The 20,000-nt window shown below is 51.1% G+C and overlaps 1 protein-coding gene across 8 annotated transcripts in view; it reads right to left on the minus strand.

Annotated features, from left to right (window-relative positions):
- Window positions 1–20,000, minus strand: part of axl (AXL receptor tyrosine kinase) — an 80,657-nt gene that overhangs the window by 51,248 nt on the left and 9,409 nt on the right. For all 8 annotated transcript variants that reach the window (XR_004203911.1, XR_004203910.1, XR_004203912.1 and 5 more), the window contains one exon: window positions 5,404–5,600. Coding sequence is in view for 2 of the 8 variants with exons in the window: in XM_031795347.1 (XP_031651207.1) it covers window positions 5,404–5,600 (197 nt within the window). In the remaining 6 variants the exon portion in view is untranslated. The remainder of the gene's footprint in view (window positions 1–5,403; window positions 5,601–20,000) is intronic.

Here is a 20,000-nt window from a genome sequence, read left to right on the forward strand (position 1 = left end):
TTGTATTGGGGTGGTGTTGCTGAAGGTAGAGAGGCTGAAGGCTACAGGGTGGGACTGGAGGTAGAGAGGCTGAAGGCTACAGGGTGGGACTGGTGGTAGAGAGGCTGAAGGCTACAGGGTGGGACTGGTGGTAGAGAGGCTGAAGGCTACAGGGTGGGACTGGAGGTAGAGAGGCTGAAGGCTACGGGGTGGGACTGGAGGTAGAGAGGCTGAAGGCTACAGGGTGGGACTGGAGGCTGAAGGCTACAGGGTGGGACTGGAGGTAGAGAGGCTGAAGGCTACAGGGTGGGACTGGAGGTAGAGAGGCTGAAGGCTACAGGGTGGGACTGGAGGTAGAGAGGCTGAAGGCTACAGGGTGGGACTGGAGGTAGAGAGACTGAAGGCTACAGGGTGGGACTGGAGGTAGAGAGGCTGAAGGCTACGGGGTGGGACTGGAGGTAGAGAGGCTGAAGGCTACAGGGTGGGACTGGAGGTAGAGAGGCTGAAGGCTACAGGGTGGGACTGGAGGTAGAGAGGCTGAAGGCTACAGGGTGGGACTGGAGGTAAAGAGGCTGAAGTCTACAGGGTGGGACTGGTGGTAGAGAGGCTGAAGTCTACAGGGTGGGACTGGTGGTAGAGAGAATGAAGGCTACAGGGTGGGACTGGAGGTAGAGAGGCTGAAGGCTACAGGGTGGTACTGGAGGTAGAGAGGCTGAAGGCTACAGGGTGGGACTGGAGGTAGAGAGGCTGAAGGCTACGGGGTGGGACTGGAGGTAGAGAGGCTGAAGGCTACAGGGTGGGACTGGTGGTAGAGAGGCTGAATGGGTGGATAGATGGACAGTGGACAGGTGGTGTTAAGGTGTATATTTAGACAATGGAACTCAACAACACTGAGTGGAACTCAACAACACGGAGTCACTGAGAGTGGAACTCAACAACACTGAGTCACTGAGAGTGGAACTCAACAACACGGAGTCACTGAGAGTGGAACTCAACAACACTGAGTGGAACTCAACAACACTGAGTCACTGAGAGTGGAACTCAACAACACTGAGTCCCTGAGAGTGGAACTCAACAACACTGAGTCCCTGAGAGTGGAACTCAACAACACTGAGTCACTGAGAGTGGAACTCAACAACACTGAGTCCCTGAGAATGGAACTCCACAACACTGAGTGGAACTCAACAACACTGAGTCCCTGAGAGTGGAACTCAGCAACACTGAGTCACTGAGAGTGGAACTCAACAACACTGAGTCACTGAGAGTGGAACTCAACAACACTGAGTCACTGAGAGTGGAACTCAACAACACAGAGTCACTGAGAGTGGAACTCAACAACACTGAGTCCCTGAGAGTGGAACTCAACAACACTGAGTCCCTGAGAGTGGAACTCAACAACACTGAGTCCCTGAGAGTGGAACTCAACAACACTGAGTCCCTGAGAGTGGAACTCCACAACACTGAGTGGAACTCAACAACACTGAGTCCCTGAGAGTGGAACTCAGCAACACTGAGTCACTGAGAGTGGAACTCAACAACACTGAGTCCCTGAGAGTGGAACTCAACAACACTGAGTCCCTGAGAGTGGAACTCAACAACACTGAGTCACTGAGAGTGGAACTCAACAACACTGAGTCCCTGAGATGGAACTCCACAACACTGAGTGGAACTCAACAACACTGAGTCCCTGAGAGTGGAACTCAGCAACACTGAGTCACTGAGAGTGGAACTCAACAACACTGAGTCACTGAGAGTGGAACTCAACAACACTGAGTCACTGAGAGTGGAACTCAACAACACAGAGTCACTGAGAGTGGAACTCAACAACACTGAGTCCCTGAGAGTGGAACTCCACAACACTGAGTGGAACTCAACAACACTGAGTCCCTGAGAGTGGAACTCAGCAACACTGAGTCACTGAGAGTGGAACTCAACAACACTGAGTCCCTGAGAGTGGAACTCAACAACACTGAGTCCCTGAGAGTGGAACTCAACAACACTGAGTCCCTGAGAGTGGAACTCAACAACACTGAGTCCCTGAGAGTGGAACTCCACAACACTGAGTGGAACTCAACAACACTGAGTCCCTGAGAGTGGAACTCAGCAACACTGAGTCACTGAGAGTGGAACTCAACAACACTGAGTCCCTGAGAGTGGAACTCAACAACACTGAGTCCCTGAGAGTGGAACTCAACAACACTGAGTCACTGAGAGTGGAACTCAACAACACTGAGTCCCTGAGAATGGAACTCCACAACACTGAGTGGAACTCAACAACACTGAGTCCCTGAGAGTGGAACTCAGCAACACTGAGTCACTGAGAGTGGAACTCAACAACACTGAGTCACTGAGAGTGGAACTCAACAACACTGAGTCACTGAGAGTGGAACTCAACAACACAGAGTCACTGAGAGTGGAACTCAACAACACTGAGTCCCTGAGAGTGGAACTCCACAACACTGAGTGGAACTCAACAACACTGAGTCCCTGAGAGTGGAACTCAGCAACACTGAGTCACTGAGAGTGGAACTCAACAACACTGAGTCCCTGAGAGTGGAACTCAACAACACTGAGTCCCTGAGAGTGGAACTCAACAACACTGAGTCCCTGAGAGTGGAACTCAACAACACTGAGTCCCTGAGAGTGGAACTCCACAACACTGAGTGGAACTCAACAACACTGAGTCCCTGAGAGTGGAACTCAGCAACACTGAGTCACTGAGAGTGGAACTCAACAACACTGAGTCCCTGAGAGTGGAACTCAACAACACTGAGTCCCTGAGAGTGGAACTCAACAACACTGAGTCACTGAGAGTGGAACTCAACAACACTGAGTCACTGAGAGTGGAACTCAACATCACTGAGTCACTGAGAGTGGAACTCAACAACACTGAGTCACTGAGAGTGTGTGAGTGAGCAGTTATGCCAGAATTAGTCCTGTAAACAATGAACAACTCACTCCTGAGTCACAATGCTAGAGCTGGGGCTGTTATAGCAAGAGCATTCCTTGAGCATGGCTCACCTTCACCCCAGCCGATACCTACTGTCCTCCCCTGTTTCCTTTCCTCTGGTTGTCCATGTCTGCTGGCTCTCTCTCTCTCTCTCTCTCTGTCTCTCTCTTTCTCTCTCTCTCTCTCTCTCTCGCTCTCTCTCTCTGTCTCTCTCTCTCTCTCTCTCTCTCTCTCTCTCTCTCTCTCTCTCCTACTTGCTACTACAGTAAAATCTTTCATTCCTCCAGCACTGTTGCCTTTTCAACCATTAAATTCATATTTCTCCCCATTCCTCCGTAGCCCCTTGGCTGTAAGCCCGTGGCATGGGGGATACGGGCCTGGAGGTGGGGGGTGGGTGGGGGGGTGCAGGCGGAGGGGTGCAGGCGGAGGGGTGCAGGCGGAGGGGTGCAGGCGGAGGGGTGCAGGCGGAGGGGTGCAGGAGGAGGGTGCAGGCAGAGGGGTGCAGGCGGAGGGGTGCAGGCAGAGGGGTGCAGGCGGAGGGGTGCAGGCAGAGGGGTGCAGGCAGAGGGGTGCAGGCGGAAGGGTGCAGCAGAAGTTGTTTTATTAGAACCAGACATTTAGGGGTGGTACTCTGTTCTATTCTGCTCTCTGCTCTCTCTACTGCAACAGGAGAAAATGGTCCTCCACTATAATGGCCTTTGAGCGGTAGGGAGGGAGGGAGGGAGGGAGGGAGTTAGGGAGTGAGGGTGGGAGGGAGGGAGGGAGGGAGGGAGGGAGGGAGGGAGGGAGGGAGGGAGGGAGGGAGGGAGGGAGGGAGGGAGGGGACTACACAAAATTAGTCCAGGAGGCCACTTTCCCAGTGAAATCTGACACCACTGCTACATGACGGAATGGAGGGAGGAAGGAGGGAATTGGAAGTCGAGTTAGAGGAAGAAAAGCAAGCTCTTTTCTCTTTGAAGTCTGTTGAACAAGGACATGGTCACCAGGACTCAGACGTCTACTGACAGACTATTGACAGACTACAGACTTCTACTGAAAGACTACTGACAGACTACAGACGTCTACTGAAAGCCTACTGACAGACTACAGACGTCTACTGAAAGCCTACTGACAGACTACAGGCGTCTACTGAAAGCCTACTGACAGACTACAGACGTCTACTGACAGACTACTGACAGACTACAGACAGACTACAGACAGACCTTAGACGTCTACTGACAGACTACTGACGTCTACTGACAGACTACTACAGACTACAGACATCTACTGAAAGACTACTGAAAGACTACTGACGTCTACTGACAGACTACAGACGTCTACTGACAGACTACAGACAGAATACAGACAGACTACTGACGTCTACTGAAAGACTACTGGCGTCTACTGAAAGACTACTGAAAGACTACTGACGTCTACTGAGAGACTACCGACGTCTACTTAAAGACTACTGACAGACTACAGACATCTACTGACAGACTACTGACAGACCACAGATGTCTACTGAAAGACTACTGACAGACTACAGACGTCTACTGAAAGACTACTGACAGACTACTGACAGACCACAGACGTCTACTGAAAGACTACTGACAGACTACTGACAGACTACTGACAAACAGACTCCAGATAAACTACTGACAGATCATGGGCAGTCTACAGACAAACCACTGACAGACCACCGACAAATTACAGACAGACTACAGACTGACTACTGACAAACTACAGACTACAGGCAGACTACAGACATATAGACTACTGACATTCCACAGACAGACTACTGACAGATTAGCAGATTGATGTGTTTATTGACAGGGAGCTCAAACACTAAAGGGAAATCTGTGTAGTGTTTCAATTTAAAAGTAAAAGTTATAGTGGTTACCTAATTTGTTCTACTTTTACATTTTTCATATTTCTGCAGAATGGAATTTCCCTGTCTCGTCTTACCTGTATGATGCAATGGGTTATGGGTAATAACCTGTATGATGCAATGGGTTATGGGTATAACCTGTATGATGCAATGGGTTATGGGTAATAACCTGTATGGATGCAATGGGTTATGGGTAATAACCTGTATGGATGCAATGGGTTATGGGTAATAACCTGTATGATGCAATGGGTTATGGGTATAACCTGTATGATGCAATGGGTTATGGATGCAATGGGTTATGGGTAATAACCTGTATGGATGCAATGGGTTATGGATGCAATGGGTTATGGGTAATAACCAGTATGGATGCAATGGGTTATGGGTAATAACCTGTATGGTGCAGTGGGTTATGGGTAATTACCTGTATGGTGCAGTGGGTTATGGGTAATTACCTGTATGGTGCAGTGGGTTATGGGTAATTACCTGTATGGTGCAGTGGGTTATGGGTAATTACCTGTATGGTGCAGTGGGTTATGGGTAATTACCTGTATGGTGCAGTGGGTTATGGGTAATAACCTGTATGGTGCAGTGGGTTATGGGTAATTACCTGTATGGTGCAGTGGGTTATAGGATAGACTCCTCCAAAGCCAGGTTCCCAGGAGAGGAGCAGGCTAGAGTTGGTGACGTCAACAGCCCTGACTCTCTGGGGCTGGGATGGCAGGACTGTGATGGTCCCAGAGCCTGATGTCGCCACTCCTTTACGGTTGTGTGCCTCACAGGAGAAAGTACTGGTTCTGTTCAGACCTGGAGGAGAAAACAGAAAAACACACCTCAAATTAGGAGGCGGGAGGGGGGTTGATAGAAGCAGCACAGTTATGCATTTCATATTGTTTAGTTGTACTTTAACTGGGATCAGAGAGTTGGGACTGGTGCTCCTCTCTTCAACAGCTTGGTTACAGAAGAAGGGAGCGACAGAATGAGGTACTTTGCTTGGGAGAAACCAACCAGGCAACACATAGGCGTGAAAAGGGAACTGTAGACGTCATTCAAACCCAGAACCCCGACTCAACAGAATCTAGTGTCTGAGCTGTGGTCGGACCAGGGGAAGGTCAGGCTTAGTTCAGGTTAGGATTAAGTTAAGAGTTTGGCATCAAGATTACAGACAGCTTTGTGATCTGGGTGTAGATGCTGATAGAGAACACAGAGGGTAGATGGGTGTAGATGCTGATAGAGAACACAGAGGGTAGATGGGTGTGGATGCTGATAGAGAACACAGAGGGTAGATGGGTGTAAATGCTGGTAGAGAACACAGAGGGTAGATGGGTGTAGATGCTGATAGAGAACACAGAGGGTAGATGGGTGTAGATGCTGATAGAGAACACAGAGGGTAGATGGGTGTGGATGCTGATAGAGAACACAGAGGGTAGATGGGTGTAGATGCTGATAGAGAACACAGAGGGTAGATGGGTGTGGATGCTGATAGAGAACACAGAGGGTAGATGGGTGTAGATGCTGATAGAGAACACAGAGGGTAGATGGGTGTAGATGCTGATAGAGAACACAGAGGGTAGATGGGTGTAGATGCTGATAGAGAACACAGAGGGTAGATGGGTGTAGATGCTGATAGAGAACACAGAGGGTAGAAGGGTGTAGATGCTGATAGAGAACACAGAGGGTAGAAGGGTGTAGATGCTGATAGAGAACACAGAGGGTAGATGGGTGTAGATGCTGATAGAGAACACAGAGGGTAGATGGGTGTAGATGCTGATAGAGAACACAGAGGGTAGAAGGGTGTAGATGCTGATAGAGAACACAGAGGGTAGATGGGTGTAGATGCTGATAGAGAACACAGAGGGTAGATGGGTGTAGATGCTGATAGAGAACACAGAGGGTAGATGGGTGTAGATGCTGATAGAGAACACAGAGGGTAGCTGGGTGTGGATGCTGATAGAGAACACAGAGGGTAGATGGGTGTGGATGCTGATAGAGGCCACAGAGGGTAGATGGGTGTAGATGCTGATAGAGAACACAGAGGGTAGATGGGTGTAGATGCTGATAGAGAACACAGAGGGTAGATGGGTGTAGATGCTGATAGAGAACACAGAGGGTAGATGGGTGTAGATGCTGATAGAGAACACAGAGGGTAGATGGGTGTGGATGCTGATAGAGAACACAGAGGGTAGATGGGTGTGGATGCTGATAGAGAACACAGAGGGTAGATGGGTGTGGATGCTGATAGAGAACACAGAGGGTAGATGGGTGTGGATGCTGATAGAGAACACAGAGGGTAGATGGGTGTAGATGCTGATTGAGAACACAGAGGGTAGATGGGTGTGGTAGTGTTTTAGTGCACCAATACATGAAATGATTGGCACATGTTTTCTGTCTGTGTGTGTGCCAGCATTTATTTCCCAATTGACCCCCCCCCCCCCGTGTGTGTGTGTTTGTGGATGTGTACTTGCGTGTGTAGATGTGTGTGGGTGTGTTAATGGCGTGTGTTGTTGATCTGAGAGCCAGTGTATCTGGCTGGGGGGTTAGGGATCTGGGTGAGACCCACAGGCTGGGGGGTTAGGGATCTGGGTGAGATCAGATGGGACCCACAGGCTGGGGGGTTAGGGATCTGGGTGAGATCAGATGGGACCAGCAGGCTGGGGGGTTAGGGATCTGGGTGAGATCAGATGGGACCCACAGGCTGGGGGTTAGGGATCTGGGTGAGATCAGATGGGACCCACAGGCTGGGGGGTTAGGGATCTGGGTGAGATCAGATGGGACCCACAGGCTGGGGGTTATGGATCTGGGTGAGATCAGATGGGACCCACAGGCTGGGGGTTATGGATCTGGGTGAGATCAGATGGGACCCACAGGCTGGGGGGTTAGGGATCTGGGTGAGATCAGATGGGACCAGCAGGCTGGGGGGTTAGGGATCTGGGTGAGATCAGATGAGACCCACAGGCTGGGGGGTTAGGGATCTGGGTGAGATCAGATGGGACCAGCAGGCTGGGGGGTTAGGGATCTGGGTGAGATCAGATGGGACCCACAGGCTGGGGGGTTAGGGATCTGGGTGAGATCAGATGGGACCCACAGGCTGGGGGGTTAGGGATCTGGGTGAGATCAGATGGGACCCACAGGCTGGGGGGTTAGGGATCTGGGTGAGATCAGATGGGACCAGCAGGCTGGGGGGTTAGGGATCTGGGTGAGATCAGATGGGACCCACAGGCTGGGGGTTAGGGATCTGGGTGAGATCAGATGGGACCCACAGGCTGGGGGGTTAGGGATCTGGGTGAGATCAGATGGGACCCACAGGCTGGGGGTTATGGATCTGGGTGAGATCAGATGGGACCCACAGGCTGGGGGTTATGGATCTGGGTGAGATCAGATGGGACCCACAGGCTGGGGGGTTAGGGATCTGGGTGAGATCAGATGGGACCAGCAGGCTGGGGGGTTAGGGATCTGGGTGAGATCAGATGGGACCCACAGGCTGGGGGGTTAGGGATCTGGGTGAGATCAGATGGGACCAGCAGGCTGGGGGTTAGGGATCTGGGTGAGATCAGATGGGACCCACAGGCTGGGGGGTTAGGGATCTGGGTGAGATCAGATGGGACCCACAGGCTGGGGGGTTAGGGATCTGGGTGAGATCAGATGGGGCCCACAGGCTGGGGGTTTTGGGGGAGAGGAAGTATGCTGAGGAGTGTAAATCAGCGATAGAGAGAGCTCAGCGTAGAACCACGCCTGGTTCTCATTGAAGGGGCCCCTCTAGAGGGGCAAACATGCTGAGCGCTGACACACACACACACACACTCTCTCACACTCACACATGCATGTTGACACACACACACACTCTCATACTCACACACACACGTTGACACATGCTGACATTCAGTAGTGAATGAGTCCTCTCAGATAGTGACTCATTGGGTACTCAAAAGCGAACACACACACACACACTGGGGGGGTCAACTGAAGGGGCAAAACATGCTGACACACACAGACACACACAGACACACTGACACACACACAGACACACACACACACACACACACACAGACACACACAGACACACACACAGACACACACACTGACACACAGACACACACAGACACACACACAGACACACACACAGACACACACAGACACACACACAGACACACAGACACACAGACACACAGACACACACACAGACTGAAAACATGTGCCAGTCATTTCATTTAATGGTGCACTACAACACACTACCACAACTAAAACACACTACCACAACTACAACACACTACAACAACTACAACACACTACCACAACTAAAACACACTACCACAACTACAACACACTACAACAACTACAACACACTACCACAACTACAACACACTACCACAACTAAAACACACTACCACAACTACCACAACAACAACAACTACAACACACTACCACAACGACAACACACTACCACAACTACAACAACTACAACACACTACCACACACTACCACAACTACAACACACTACCACAACTAAAACACACTACCACAACTACAACACACTACAACAACTACAACACACTACCACAACTAAAACACACTACCACAACTACAACACACTACCACAACTAAAACACACTACCACAACTACCACAACAACAACAACTACAACACACTACCACAACGACAACACACTACCACAACTACAACACACTACAACAACTACAACACACTACAACAACTACAACACACTACCACAACTACAACACACTACCACAACTAAAACACACTACCACAACTACCACACTACAACACACTACCACAACTACAACACACTACCACAACTACAACACACTACCACAACTACCACAACTACAACACACTACCACAACTAAAACACACTAAAACAACTATAACACACTACCACAACTACAACACACTACCACAACTAAAACACACTACCACAACTACAACACACTACAACAACTATAACACACTACAACAACTACAACACACTACCACAACTAAAACACACTACCACAACTAAAACACACTAAAACACACTACCACAACTACAACACACTACCACAACTACAACACACTACCCCAACTACAACACACTACCACAACTACAACACACTACCACAACTAAAACACACTAAACACACTACCACAACTACAACACACTACCACAACTAAACACACTAAAACACACTACCACAACTACCACAACTAAAACACACTAAAACAACTACAACACACTACCACAACTAAAACACACTACCACAACAACTACAACACACCACCACAACTACCACAACTAAAAACACACTACCACAACTACAACACACTACAACAACTACAACACACTACCACAACTAAAACACACTACAACAACTACAACACACTACAACCAACTATAACACACTACAACAACTACAACACACTACCACAACTACAACACACTACCACAACTACCACAACTAAAACACACTAAAACACACTACCACAACTACCACAACTAAAACACACTAAAACAACTACAACACACTACCACAACTAAAACTATGTTCCTAATTTCCTAAGTTGTTCCTAATTTCCTAAGTTGTTCCCATGTTCCTAAGTTGTTCCTATGTTCCTAATTTCCTAAGTTGTTCCTAAGTTGTTCCCATGTTCCTAAGTTATTCCCATGTTCCTAAGTTGTTCCTATGTTCCTAAGTTGTTCCTATGTTCCTAAGTTGTTCCCATGTTCCTAAGTTGTTCCTATGTTCCTAAGTTGTTCCCATGTTCCTAAGTTGTTCCTATGTTCCTAAGTTGTTCCTAGTTGTTCCTATGTTCCTAAGTTGTTCCCATGTTCCTAAGTTGTTCCTATGTTCCTAAGTTGTCCTATGTTCCTAAGTTGTTCCTATGTTCCTAAGTTGTTCCCATGTTCCTAAGTTGTTCCCATGTTCCTAAGTTGTTCCTATGATAACTAAGCCACAAAGTGTGTTGTGTTGTCCGGAGAGGACCATGCCTTCATTGTTGTGGTCCGTGTAACGCCAGAAAGAGGACAGGGGGTGAGAGCTATGAGAGAGGGAGGGAGCGGAGGGAGGGAGGGAGGGGAGGGAGCGAAGGAACCTGAGGAGGGAGGGAGGGAGGGAGGGAGCTAGCCAGCGAGCGAGCGAGCGAAGGAACGTGAGGAGGGAGGGAGGAGGAGGGAGGGAGGAGGAGGAGGGAGCGAGCGAAGGAACGTGAGGAGGGAGGGAGGAGGAGGAGGGAGGGAGGAGGAGGGAGGGAGAGGAGGGAGGGAGAGGATGGAGGGCTGACCACTGACTGTGTGGGTGAATGAACAGAACATCACGCGGTTGCAACACACCAACCCCTTCTCTTTCTCTCTTTCCTTCCCCAATATCTCCGATTCCCTTTGGTCAGCACATCTCAGCCTTCTCTCTCTTCCTCTCAGAGCTGCTGTTCATCCGTAGGCCCGGTATCCGTGACTGGAGACCCGACTCATAAGTTCAATATGAGTCACGTTCAAGGTATATTAGTTGCCCATCGACTTTAGACTCGCGCCGCTATTACAACAGTCTATTTGACGTCAGAACATCGACGTGAGCTTGAGAACCGTAAATGATTTGTGAATAGGAAATACATGGTGTTTTTCCATGACAACTTTAAACAAGCTATTTTAGATTGACCCAAAGTAGATATTTTCAAATACATGCAACTTTAAAAAATATTGTAAAAAGTTATATCACAACATGTTGATTATTATGCCGGGGCTAGCCTAGTGGTTAGAGTGTAGAGGCGGCAGGTAACCTAGTGGTTAGAGTGTAGAGGCGGCAGGGTAGCCTAGTGGTTAGAGTGTAGGGGCGGCAGGGTAGACTAGTGGTTAGAGTGTAGGGGCGGCAGGTAGCCTAGTGGTTAGAGTGTAGAGGCGGCAGGGTAACCTAGTGGTTAGAGTGTAGAGGTGGTAGGTAACCTAGTGGTTAGAGTGTAGAGGAGGTAGGGTAGCCTAGTGGTTAGAGTGTAGAGGTGGTAGGGTAGCCTAGTGGTTAGAGTGGAGAGGGGGCAGGGTAGCCTAGTGGTTAGAGTGTAGAGGCGGCAGGGTAACCTAGTGGTTAGAGTGTAGAGGTGGCAGGGTAGCCTAGTGGTTAGAGTGTAGAGGAGGCAGGTAGCCTAGTGGTTAGAGTGTAGAGGAGGCAGGGTAACCTAGTGGTTAGAGTGTAGAGGTGGCAGGGTAGCCTAGTGGTTAGAGTGTAGAGGGGGCAGGGTAGCCTAGTGGTTAGAGTGTAGAGGCGGCAGGGTAGACTAGTGGTTAGAGTGTAGAGGAGGCAGGTAACCTAGTGGTTAGAGTGTAGAGGAGGCAGGTAACCTAGTGGTTAGAGTGTAGAGGAGGTAGGTAACCTAGTGGTTAGAGTGTAGAGGTGGCAGGGTAGCCTAGTGGTTAGAGTGTAGAGGGGGGCAGGGTAGCCTAGTGGTTAGAGTGTAGAGGCGGCAGGGTAACCTAGTGGTTAGAGTGTAGGGGCGGTAGGTAGCCTAGTGGTTAGAGTGTAGAGGCGGCAGGGTAGCCTAGTGGTTAGAGTGTAGAGGCGGCAGGGTAGCCTAGTGGTTAGAGGGTAGAGGAGGCAGGGTAGCCTAGTGGTTAGAGTGTAGGGGCGGTAGGTAGCCTAGTGGTTAGAGTGTAGAGGCGGCAGGGTAGCCTAGTGGTTAGAGTGTAGAGGCGGCAGGGTAGCCTAGTGGTTAGAGTGTAGAGGTGGCAGGGTAGCCTAGTGGTTAGAGTGTAGAGGAGGTAGGGTAGCCTAGTGGTTAGAGTGTAGAGGAGGCAGGTAACCTAGTGGTTAGAGTGTAGAGGAGGTAGGTAACCTAGTGGTTAGAGTGTAGAGGGGGCAGGGTAGCCTAGTGGTTAGAGTGTAGAGGAGGTAGGTAACCTAGTGGTTAGAGTGTAGAGGAGGCAGGTAGCCTAGTGGTTAGAGTGTAGAGGAGGTAGGTAACCTAGTGGTTAGAGTGTAGAGGCGGCAGGGTAGCCTAGTGGTTAGAGTGTAGAGGCGGCAGGTAGCCTAGTGGTTAGAGTGTAGAGGAGGTAGGTAACCTAGTGGTTAGAGTGTAGAGGGGGCAGGGTAGCCTAGTGGTTAGAGTGTAGAGGAGGTAGGTAACCTAGTGGTTAGAGTGTAGAGGCGGCAGGGTAGCCTAGTGGTTAGAGCGTAGAGGGGGCAGGGTAGCCTAGTGGTTAGAGTGTAGGGGCGGCAGGGTAGCCTAGTGGTTAGAGTGTAGAGGCGGCAGGGTAGCCTAGTGGTTAGAGTGTAGAGGCGGCAGGGTAGCCTAGTGGTTAGAGTGTAGAGGTGGCAGGGTAGCCTAGTGGTAGAGTGTAGAGGTGGCAGGGTAGCCTAGTGGTTAGAGTGTAGAGGCGGCAGGGTAGCCTAGTGGTTAGAGTGTAGGGACGGCAGGGTAGCCTAGTGGTTAGAGTGTAGAGGCGGCAGGGTAGCCTAGTGGTTAGAGTGTAGGGACGGCAGGGTAGCCTAGTGGTTAGAGTGTAGAGGCGGCAGGGTAGCCTAGTGGTTAGAGTGTAGAGGAGGCAGGTAGCCTAGTGGTTAGAGTGTAGAGGAGGCAGGCAGCCTAGTGGTTAGAGTGTAGAGGAGGCAGGGTAGTCTAGTGGTTAGAGTGTAGAGGAGGCAGGTAGCCTAAGTGGTTAGAGTGTAGAGGTGGCAGGGTAGTCTAGTGGTTAGAGTGTAGAGGTGGCAGGGTAGCCTAGTGGTTAGAGTGTAGAGGCGGCAGGGTAGTCTAGTGGTTAGAGTGGAGAGGCGGCAGGGTAGTCTAGTGGTTAGAGTGTAGGGGCGGCAGGGTAGCCTAGTGGTTAGAGTGTAGGGGCGGCAGGGTAGCCTAGTGGTTAGAGTGTAGGGGCGGCAGGGTAGCCTAGTGGTTAGAGTGTAGAGGTGGCAGGGTAGCCTAGTGGTTAGAGTGTGGGGATGGCAGGTAGCCTAGTGGTTAGAGCGTAGAGGCGGCAGGGTAGCCTAGTGGTTAGAGTGTAGGGGCGGCAGGGTAGCCTAGTGGTTAGAGTGTAGGGGCGGCAGGGTAGCCTAGTGGTTAGAGTGTAGAGGCGGCAGGGTAGCCTAGTGGTTAGAGTGTAGGGGCGGCAGGGTAGCCTAGTGGTTAGAGTGTAGAGGCGGCAGGGTAGCCTAGTGGTTAGAGTGTAGGGGCGGCAGGGTAGCCTAGTGGTTAGAGTGTAGAGGCGGCAGGTAGCCTAGTGGTTAGAGTGTAGAGGCGGTAGGGTAGCCTAGTGGTTAGAGTGTAGAGGCGGTAGGGTAGCCTAGTGGTTAGAGTGTAGAGGAGGCAGGGTAGCCTAGTGGTTAGAGTGTAGGGGCGGCAGGGTAGCCTAGTGGTTAGAGTGTAGGGGCGGCAGGGTAGCCTAGTGGTTAGAGCGTAGAGGGGGCAGGGTAGCCTAGTGGTTAGAGTGTAGAGGAGGCAGGGTAGCCTAGTGGTTAGAGTGTAGGGGCGGCAGGGTAGCCTAGTGGTTAGAGTGTAGAGGAGGCAGGGTAGCCTAGTGGTTAGAGTGTAGAGGCGGCAGGGTAGCCTAGTGGTTAGAGTGTAGAGGCGGCAGGGTAGCCTAGTGGTTAGAGTGTAGAGGCGGCAGGGTAGCCTAGTGGTTAGAGTGTAGAGGCGGCAGGGTAGCCTAGTGGTTAGAGTGTAGGGGCGGCAGGGTAGCCTAGTGGTTAGAGTGTAGAGGCGGCAGGGTAGCCTAGTGGTTAGAGTGTAGAGGCGGCAGGGTAGCCTAGTGGTTAGAGTGTAGAGGCGGCAGGGTAGCCTAGTGGTTAGAGTGTAGAGGCGGCAGGGTAGCCTAGTGGTTAGAGTGTAGAGGCGGCAGGGTAGCCTAGTGGTTAGAGTGTAGGGGCGGCAGGGTAGCCTAGTGGTTAGAGTGGAGGGGCGGCAGGGTAGCCTAGTGGTTAGAGTGGAGGGGGCGGCAGGGTAGCCTAGTGGTTAGAGTGTAGAGGTGGCAGGGTAGCCTAGTGGTTAGAGTGTAGAGGCGGCAGGTAGCCTAGTGGTTAGAGCGTAGAGGCGGCAGGGTAGCCTAGTGGTTAGAGCGTAGAGGCGGGCAGGGTAGCCTAGTGGTTAGAGTGTAGAGGTGGCAGGGTAGCCTAGTGGTTAGAGTGTAGAGGTGGCAGGGTAGCCTAGTGGTTAGAGTGTAGAGGTGGCAGGGTAGCCTAGTGGTTAGAGCGTAGAGGCGGCAGGGTAGCCTAGTGGTTAGAGTGTAGAGGCGGCAGGTAGCCTAGTGGTTAGAGCGTAGAGGCGGCAGGGTAGCCTAGTGGTTAGAGCGTAGAGGCGGCAGGGTAGCCTAGTGGTTAGAGCGTAGAGGCGGCAGGGTAGCCTAGTGGTTAGAGTGTAGGGGCGGCAGGGTAGCCTAGTGGTTAGAGTGTAGAGGTGGCAGGGTAGCCTAGTGGTTAGAGTGTAGGGGCGGCAGGGTAGCCTAGTGGTTAGAGTGTAGAGGTGGCAGGGTAGCCTAGTGGTTAGAGTGTAGGGGCGGCAGGGTAGCCTAGTGGTTAGAGTGTAGGGGCGGCAGGTAGCCTAGTGGTTAGAGCGTTGGACTAGTAACCGGAAGGTTGCAAGTTCAAACTCCCGAGCTGACAAGGTACAAATCTGTCGTTCTGCCCCTGAACAGGCAGTTAACCCACTGTTCCTAGACCAGTTAACCCACTGTTCCTAGACCAGTTAACCCACTGTTCCTAGACCAGTTAACCCACTGTTCCTAGACCAGTTAACCCACTGTTCCTAGACCAGTTAACCCACTGTTCCTAGACCAGTTAACCCACTGTTCCTAGACCAGTTAACCCACTGTTCCTAGACCAGTTAACCCACTGTTCCTAGGCCGTCATTGAAAATAATAATTTGTTCTTAACTGACTTGCCTAGTTAAATAAAGGTTAAAAAAAAATCTAAAATAAATAAATAAAAATTGGGACGTTTAGAGCAACCTATTTGAGTCAGAAAACGATACTCATACAGTATGATAGGTTAGCTATGCAAAACCTTGCAGAGAGCATATCCGACTGACAATGTCTTAGAAAAAAATGTATATATAAACTATTGAAACCAAGACTTAAATACAATTGATATTGGCACAAGATGGAGGGATTGACGGAACTTCACTAAAAAGATTACAGTTAATGGAAACAGTATAAAGTAACCTATAGGATGTATTATACAAGAAACAAAATTCACAAATTCTACAGCACAACGGCAGAGTCTCGTCTAAAGAGTAAAACAACTGATGACTTAATAATTCAGGCCTTCTGGGAAATGTTACGAAGTCCAAACGTTGCAGACAGAGTTTGTAATACTTCTGACAGCAGTCTTCCTATGTAAAGTTGCTTGTAATCTGTCTGTCTAAGTATTTCAAGATATGGCGTATGAGGTTGCAGTGAGATGATACCTGATAGGTTGGATGATACTTTTCTATCAATCTTTTTAAATTTTTTATAAAAAAAAAAAATGGAAATCAACCAATCCTCAATCATTAACGCGATGGAAAGGTACAATTCTTCATTATATAAAATGTAAAGAAACAAAATGGTTCAAATCATGTCAAAATCAAATGTTATTGGTCACATGCACATGGTTAGAAGATGTTATTGGTCACATGGTCAGCAGATGTTATTGGTCACATGGTCAGCAGATGTTATTGGTCACATGGTCAGCAGATGTTATTGGTCACATGGTCAGCAGATGTTATTGGTCACATGGTCAGCAGATGTTATTGGTCACATGGTCAACAGATGTTATTGGTCACATACACATGGTCAGCAGATGTTATTGGTCACATGGTCAGCAGATGTTATTGGTCACATGGTCAGCAGATGTTATTGGTCACATGGTCAGCAGATGTTATTGGTCACATGATCAGCAAATGTTATTGGTCACATACACATGGTCAGCAGATGTTATTGGTCACATGGTCAGCAGATGTTATTGGTCACATGGTCAGCAGATGTTATTGGTCACATACACATGGTCAGCAGATGTTATTGGTCACATACACATGGTCAGCAGATGTTATTGGTCACATGGTCAGCAGATGTTATTGGTCACATGGTCAGCAGATGTTATTGGTCACATGGTCAGCAGATGTTATTGGTCACATGGTCAGCAGATGTTATTGGTCACATACACATGGTCAGCAGATGTTATTGGTCACATGGTCAGCAGATGTTATTGGTCACATGGTCAGCAGATGTTATTGGTCACATGGTCAGCAGATGTTATTGCTCACATACACATGGTCAGCAGATGTTATTGGTCACATACACATGGTCAGCAGATGTTATTGGTCACATGGTCAGCAGATGTTATTGGTCACATGCACATGGTCAGCAGATGTTATTGGTCACATGGTCAGCAGATGTTATTGGTCACATGGTCAGCAGATGTTATTGGTCACATGGTCAGCAGATGTTATTGGTCACATGGTCAGCAGATGTTATTGGTCACATGGTCAGCAGATGTTATTGGTCACATGATCAGCAAATGTTATTGGTCACATACACATGGTCAGCAGATGTTATTGGTCACATGGTCCAGCAGATGTTATTGGTCACATGGTCAGCAGATGTTATTGGTCACATACACATGGTCAGCAGATGTTATTGGTCACATGGACAGCAGATGTTATTGGTCACATGGTCAGCAGATGTTATTGGTCACATGGTCAGCAAATGTTATTGGTCACATACACATGGTCAGCAGATGTTATTGGTCACATGGTCAGCAGATGTTATTGGTCACATACACATGGTCAGCAGATGTTATTGGTCACATGGTCAGCAGATGTTATTGGTCACATACACATGGTGAGCAGATGTTAATGCGAGTGCAGCGAAATACTTGTGCTTCTAGTTTGAGGCCATGTGGCGTAAAGTGGTGCTGGAGGTGAGGGCTAGTGGGTCTGGACAGGGGTGATGCTGGTGCTGGAGGGGTGAGGGCTAGTGTGTCTGGACAGGGGTGGTGCTGGTGCTGGAGGTGAGGGCTAGTGGGTCTGGACAGGGGTGGTGCTGGTGCTGGAGGTGAGGGCTAGTGGGTCTGGACAGGGGTGATGCTGGTGCTGGAGGTGAGGGCTAGTGGGTCTGGACAGGGGTGATGCTGGTGCTGGAGGTGAGGGCTAGTGGGTCTGGACAGGGGGTGATGCTGGTGCTGGAGGTGAGGGCTAGTGGGTCTGGACAGGGGTGATGCTGGTGCTGGAGGTGAGGGCTAGTGGGTCTGGGCAGGGGGTGATGCTGGTGCTGGAGGTGAGGGCTTGTGGGTCTGGACAGGGGTGATGCTGGTGCTGGTGCTGGAGGAGAGGGCTAGTGGGTCTGGACAGGGGTGATGCTGGCGCTGGTGCTGGAGATGGAGGGCTAGTGGGTCTGGGCAGGGGTGATGCTGGTGCTGGAGATGGAGGGCTAGTTGGTCTGGACAGGGGTGATGCTGGTGCTGGAGATGGAGGGCTAGTGGGTCTGGGCAGGAAAAACTCCCGACACTATTTCCTAAATATATAGCAGTCTAGGTTGAGCTCTGACAGTGAGTGGAGGCACAAGGCCTTGGTCAGAGACCCACAGACAGATCCCAGCAGTCTGAAGGGAAGGGGAGAGAAGGGGACATTTCTGTGGGGGAGTTGGTTGGGTTTGGGACAGGGTGGGGTTCTTGTGGGTCTGAGGTTGTATTTGAAGAAGCAGAACCAAGGGAATGTCTGGCTATGTGCTGTGTCTGACTGGCTGGCTGGCTGGCTGTGTGTTGTGGCTGGGTGACTGACTGACTGCAAATGGCCGTGTCAGTTGGATACAGACTCAAAGCCATATCTCTATACGGGCCTATTGACTGACTGACTAGTTGTGTTTGTGTCAGCCCATTCCTTAGCTGTGAGTGTCCTGTCAACTAACAACAACATTAACATGAAGGGATGAGCACCACCAGCAAACCTGCTCTGATGAGTCACACAAGCAACTTCCTCCGTCTCTTTCTGCCCTGACTGGGTCCCCCACCACCCTGACTGGGTCCCCCACCACCCTGACTGGGTCCCTCACCACCCCACCTCCCTGACTGGGTCCCCACCACCTGACTGAGTCCCTCACCACCCACCTCCCCGACTGGGTCCCCCACCACCCCACCTCCCTGACTGAGTCTCCCACCACCCCACCTCCCTGACTGGGTCCCCCACCACCCCACCTCCCTGACTGATTCTCCCACCACCTCACCTCCCTGACTGGGTGCCTCACCACCCCACCTCCCTGACTGAGTACCCCACCTCCCCGACTGGGTCCCTCACCACCCCACCTCCCTGACTGAGTCTCCCACCACCCCACCTCCCTGACTGAGTCTCCCACCACCCCACCTCCCTGACTGAGTCCCCCACCACCCCACCTCCCTGACTGAGTCTCCCACCACCCACCTCCCTGACTGGGTGCCTCACCACCCCACCTCCCTGACTGAGTACCCCCACCTCCCTGACTGAGTCTCCCACCACCCCACCTCCCTGACTGAGTCTCCCACCACCCACCTCCCTGACTGAGTCCCTCACCACCCCACCTCCCTGACTGAGTCTCCCACCACCCCACCTCCCTGACTGAGTCCATCACCACCCCCACCTCCCTGACTGAGTCCCCCACCACCCCACCTCCTTGACTGACTCCACCACCACCCCACCTCCTTGACTGACTCCCCCACCACTCCACCTCCCTAACTGAGTCCCCCACCACCCCACCTCCCTGACTGAGTACCCCACCTCCCTGACTGAGTCTCCCACCACCCCACCTCCCTGACTGACTCCCCCACCACCCCACCTCCCTGACTGAGTCCATCACCACCCCACCTCCCTGACTGACTCCCCCACCACCCCACCTCCCTGACTGAGTCTCCCACCACCCCACCTCCTTGACTGACTCCCCCACCTTCCACCTCCCTGACTGAGTCCCCCACCACCCCACCTCCCTGACTGAGTCCCCCACCACCCCACCTCCCTGACTGACTCCCCACCACCCACCTCCCTGACTGAGTCCCCCACCACCCACCTCCCTGACTGAGTCCCCCACCACCCACCTCCCTGACTGACTCCCCCACCACCCACCTCCCTGACTGAGTCCCAACCCTCCCTGACTGAGTCCCCCACCACCCCACCTCCCTGACTGAGTCCCCCACCACCCACCTCCCTGACTGACTCCCCCACCACCCACCTCCCTGACTGAGTCCCAACCCTCCCTGACTGAGTCCCCCACCACCCCACCTCCCTGACTGACTC

This window comes from Oncorhynchus kisutch, linkage group LG18 (assembly GCF_002021735.2).
Source record: "Oncorhynchus kisutch isolate 150728-3 linkage group LG18, Okis_V2, whole genome shotgun sequence".
Lineage (NCBI taxonomy): Eukaryota > Metazoa > Chordata > Actinopteri > Salmoniformes > Salmonidae > Oncorhynchus > Oncorhynchus kisutch.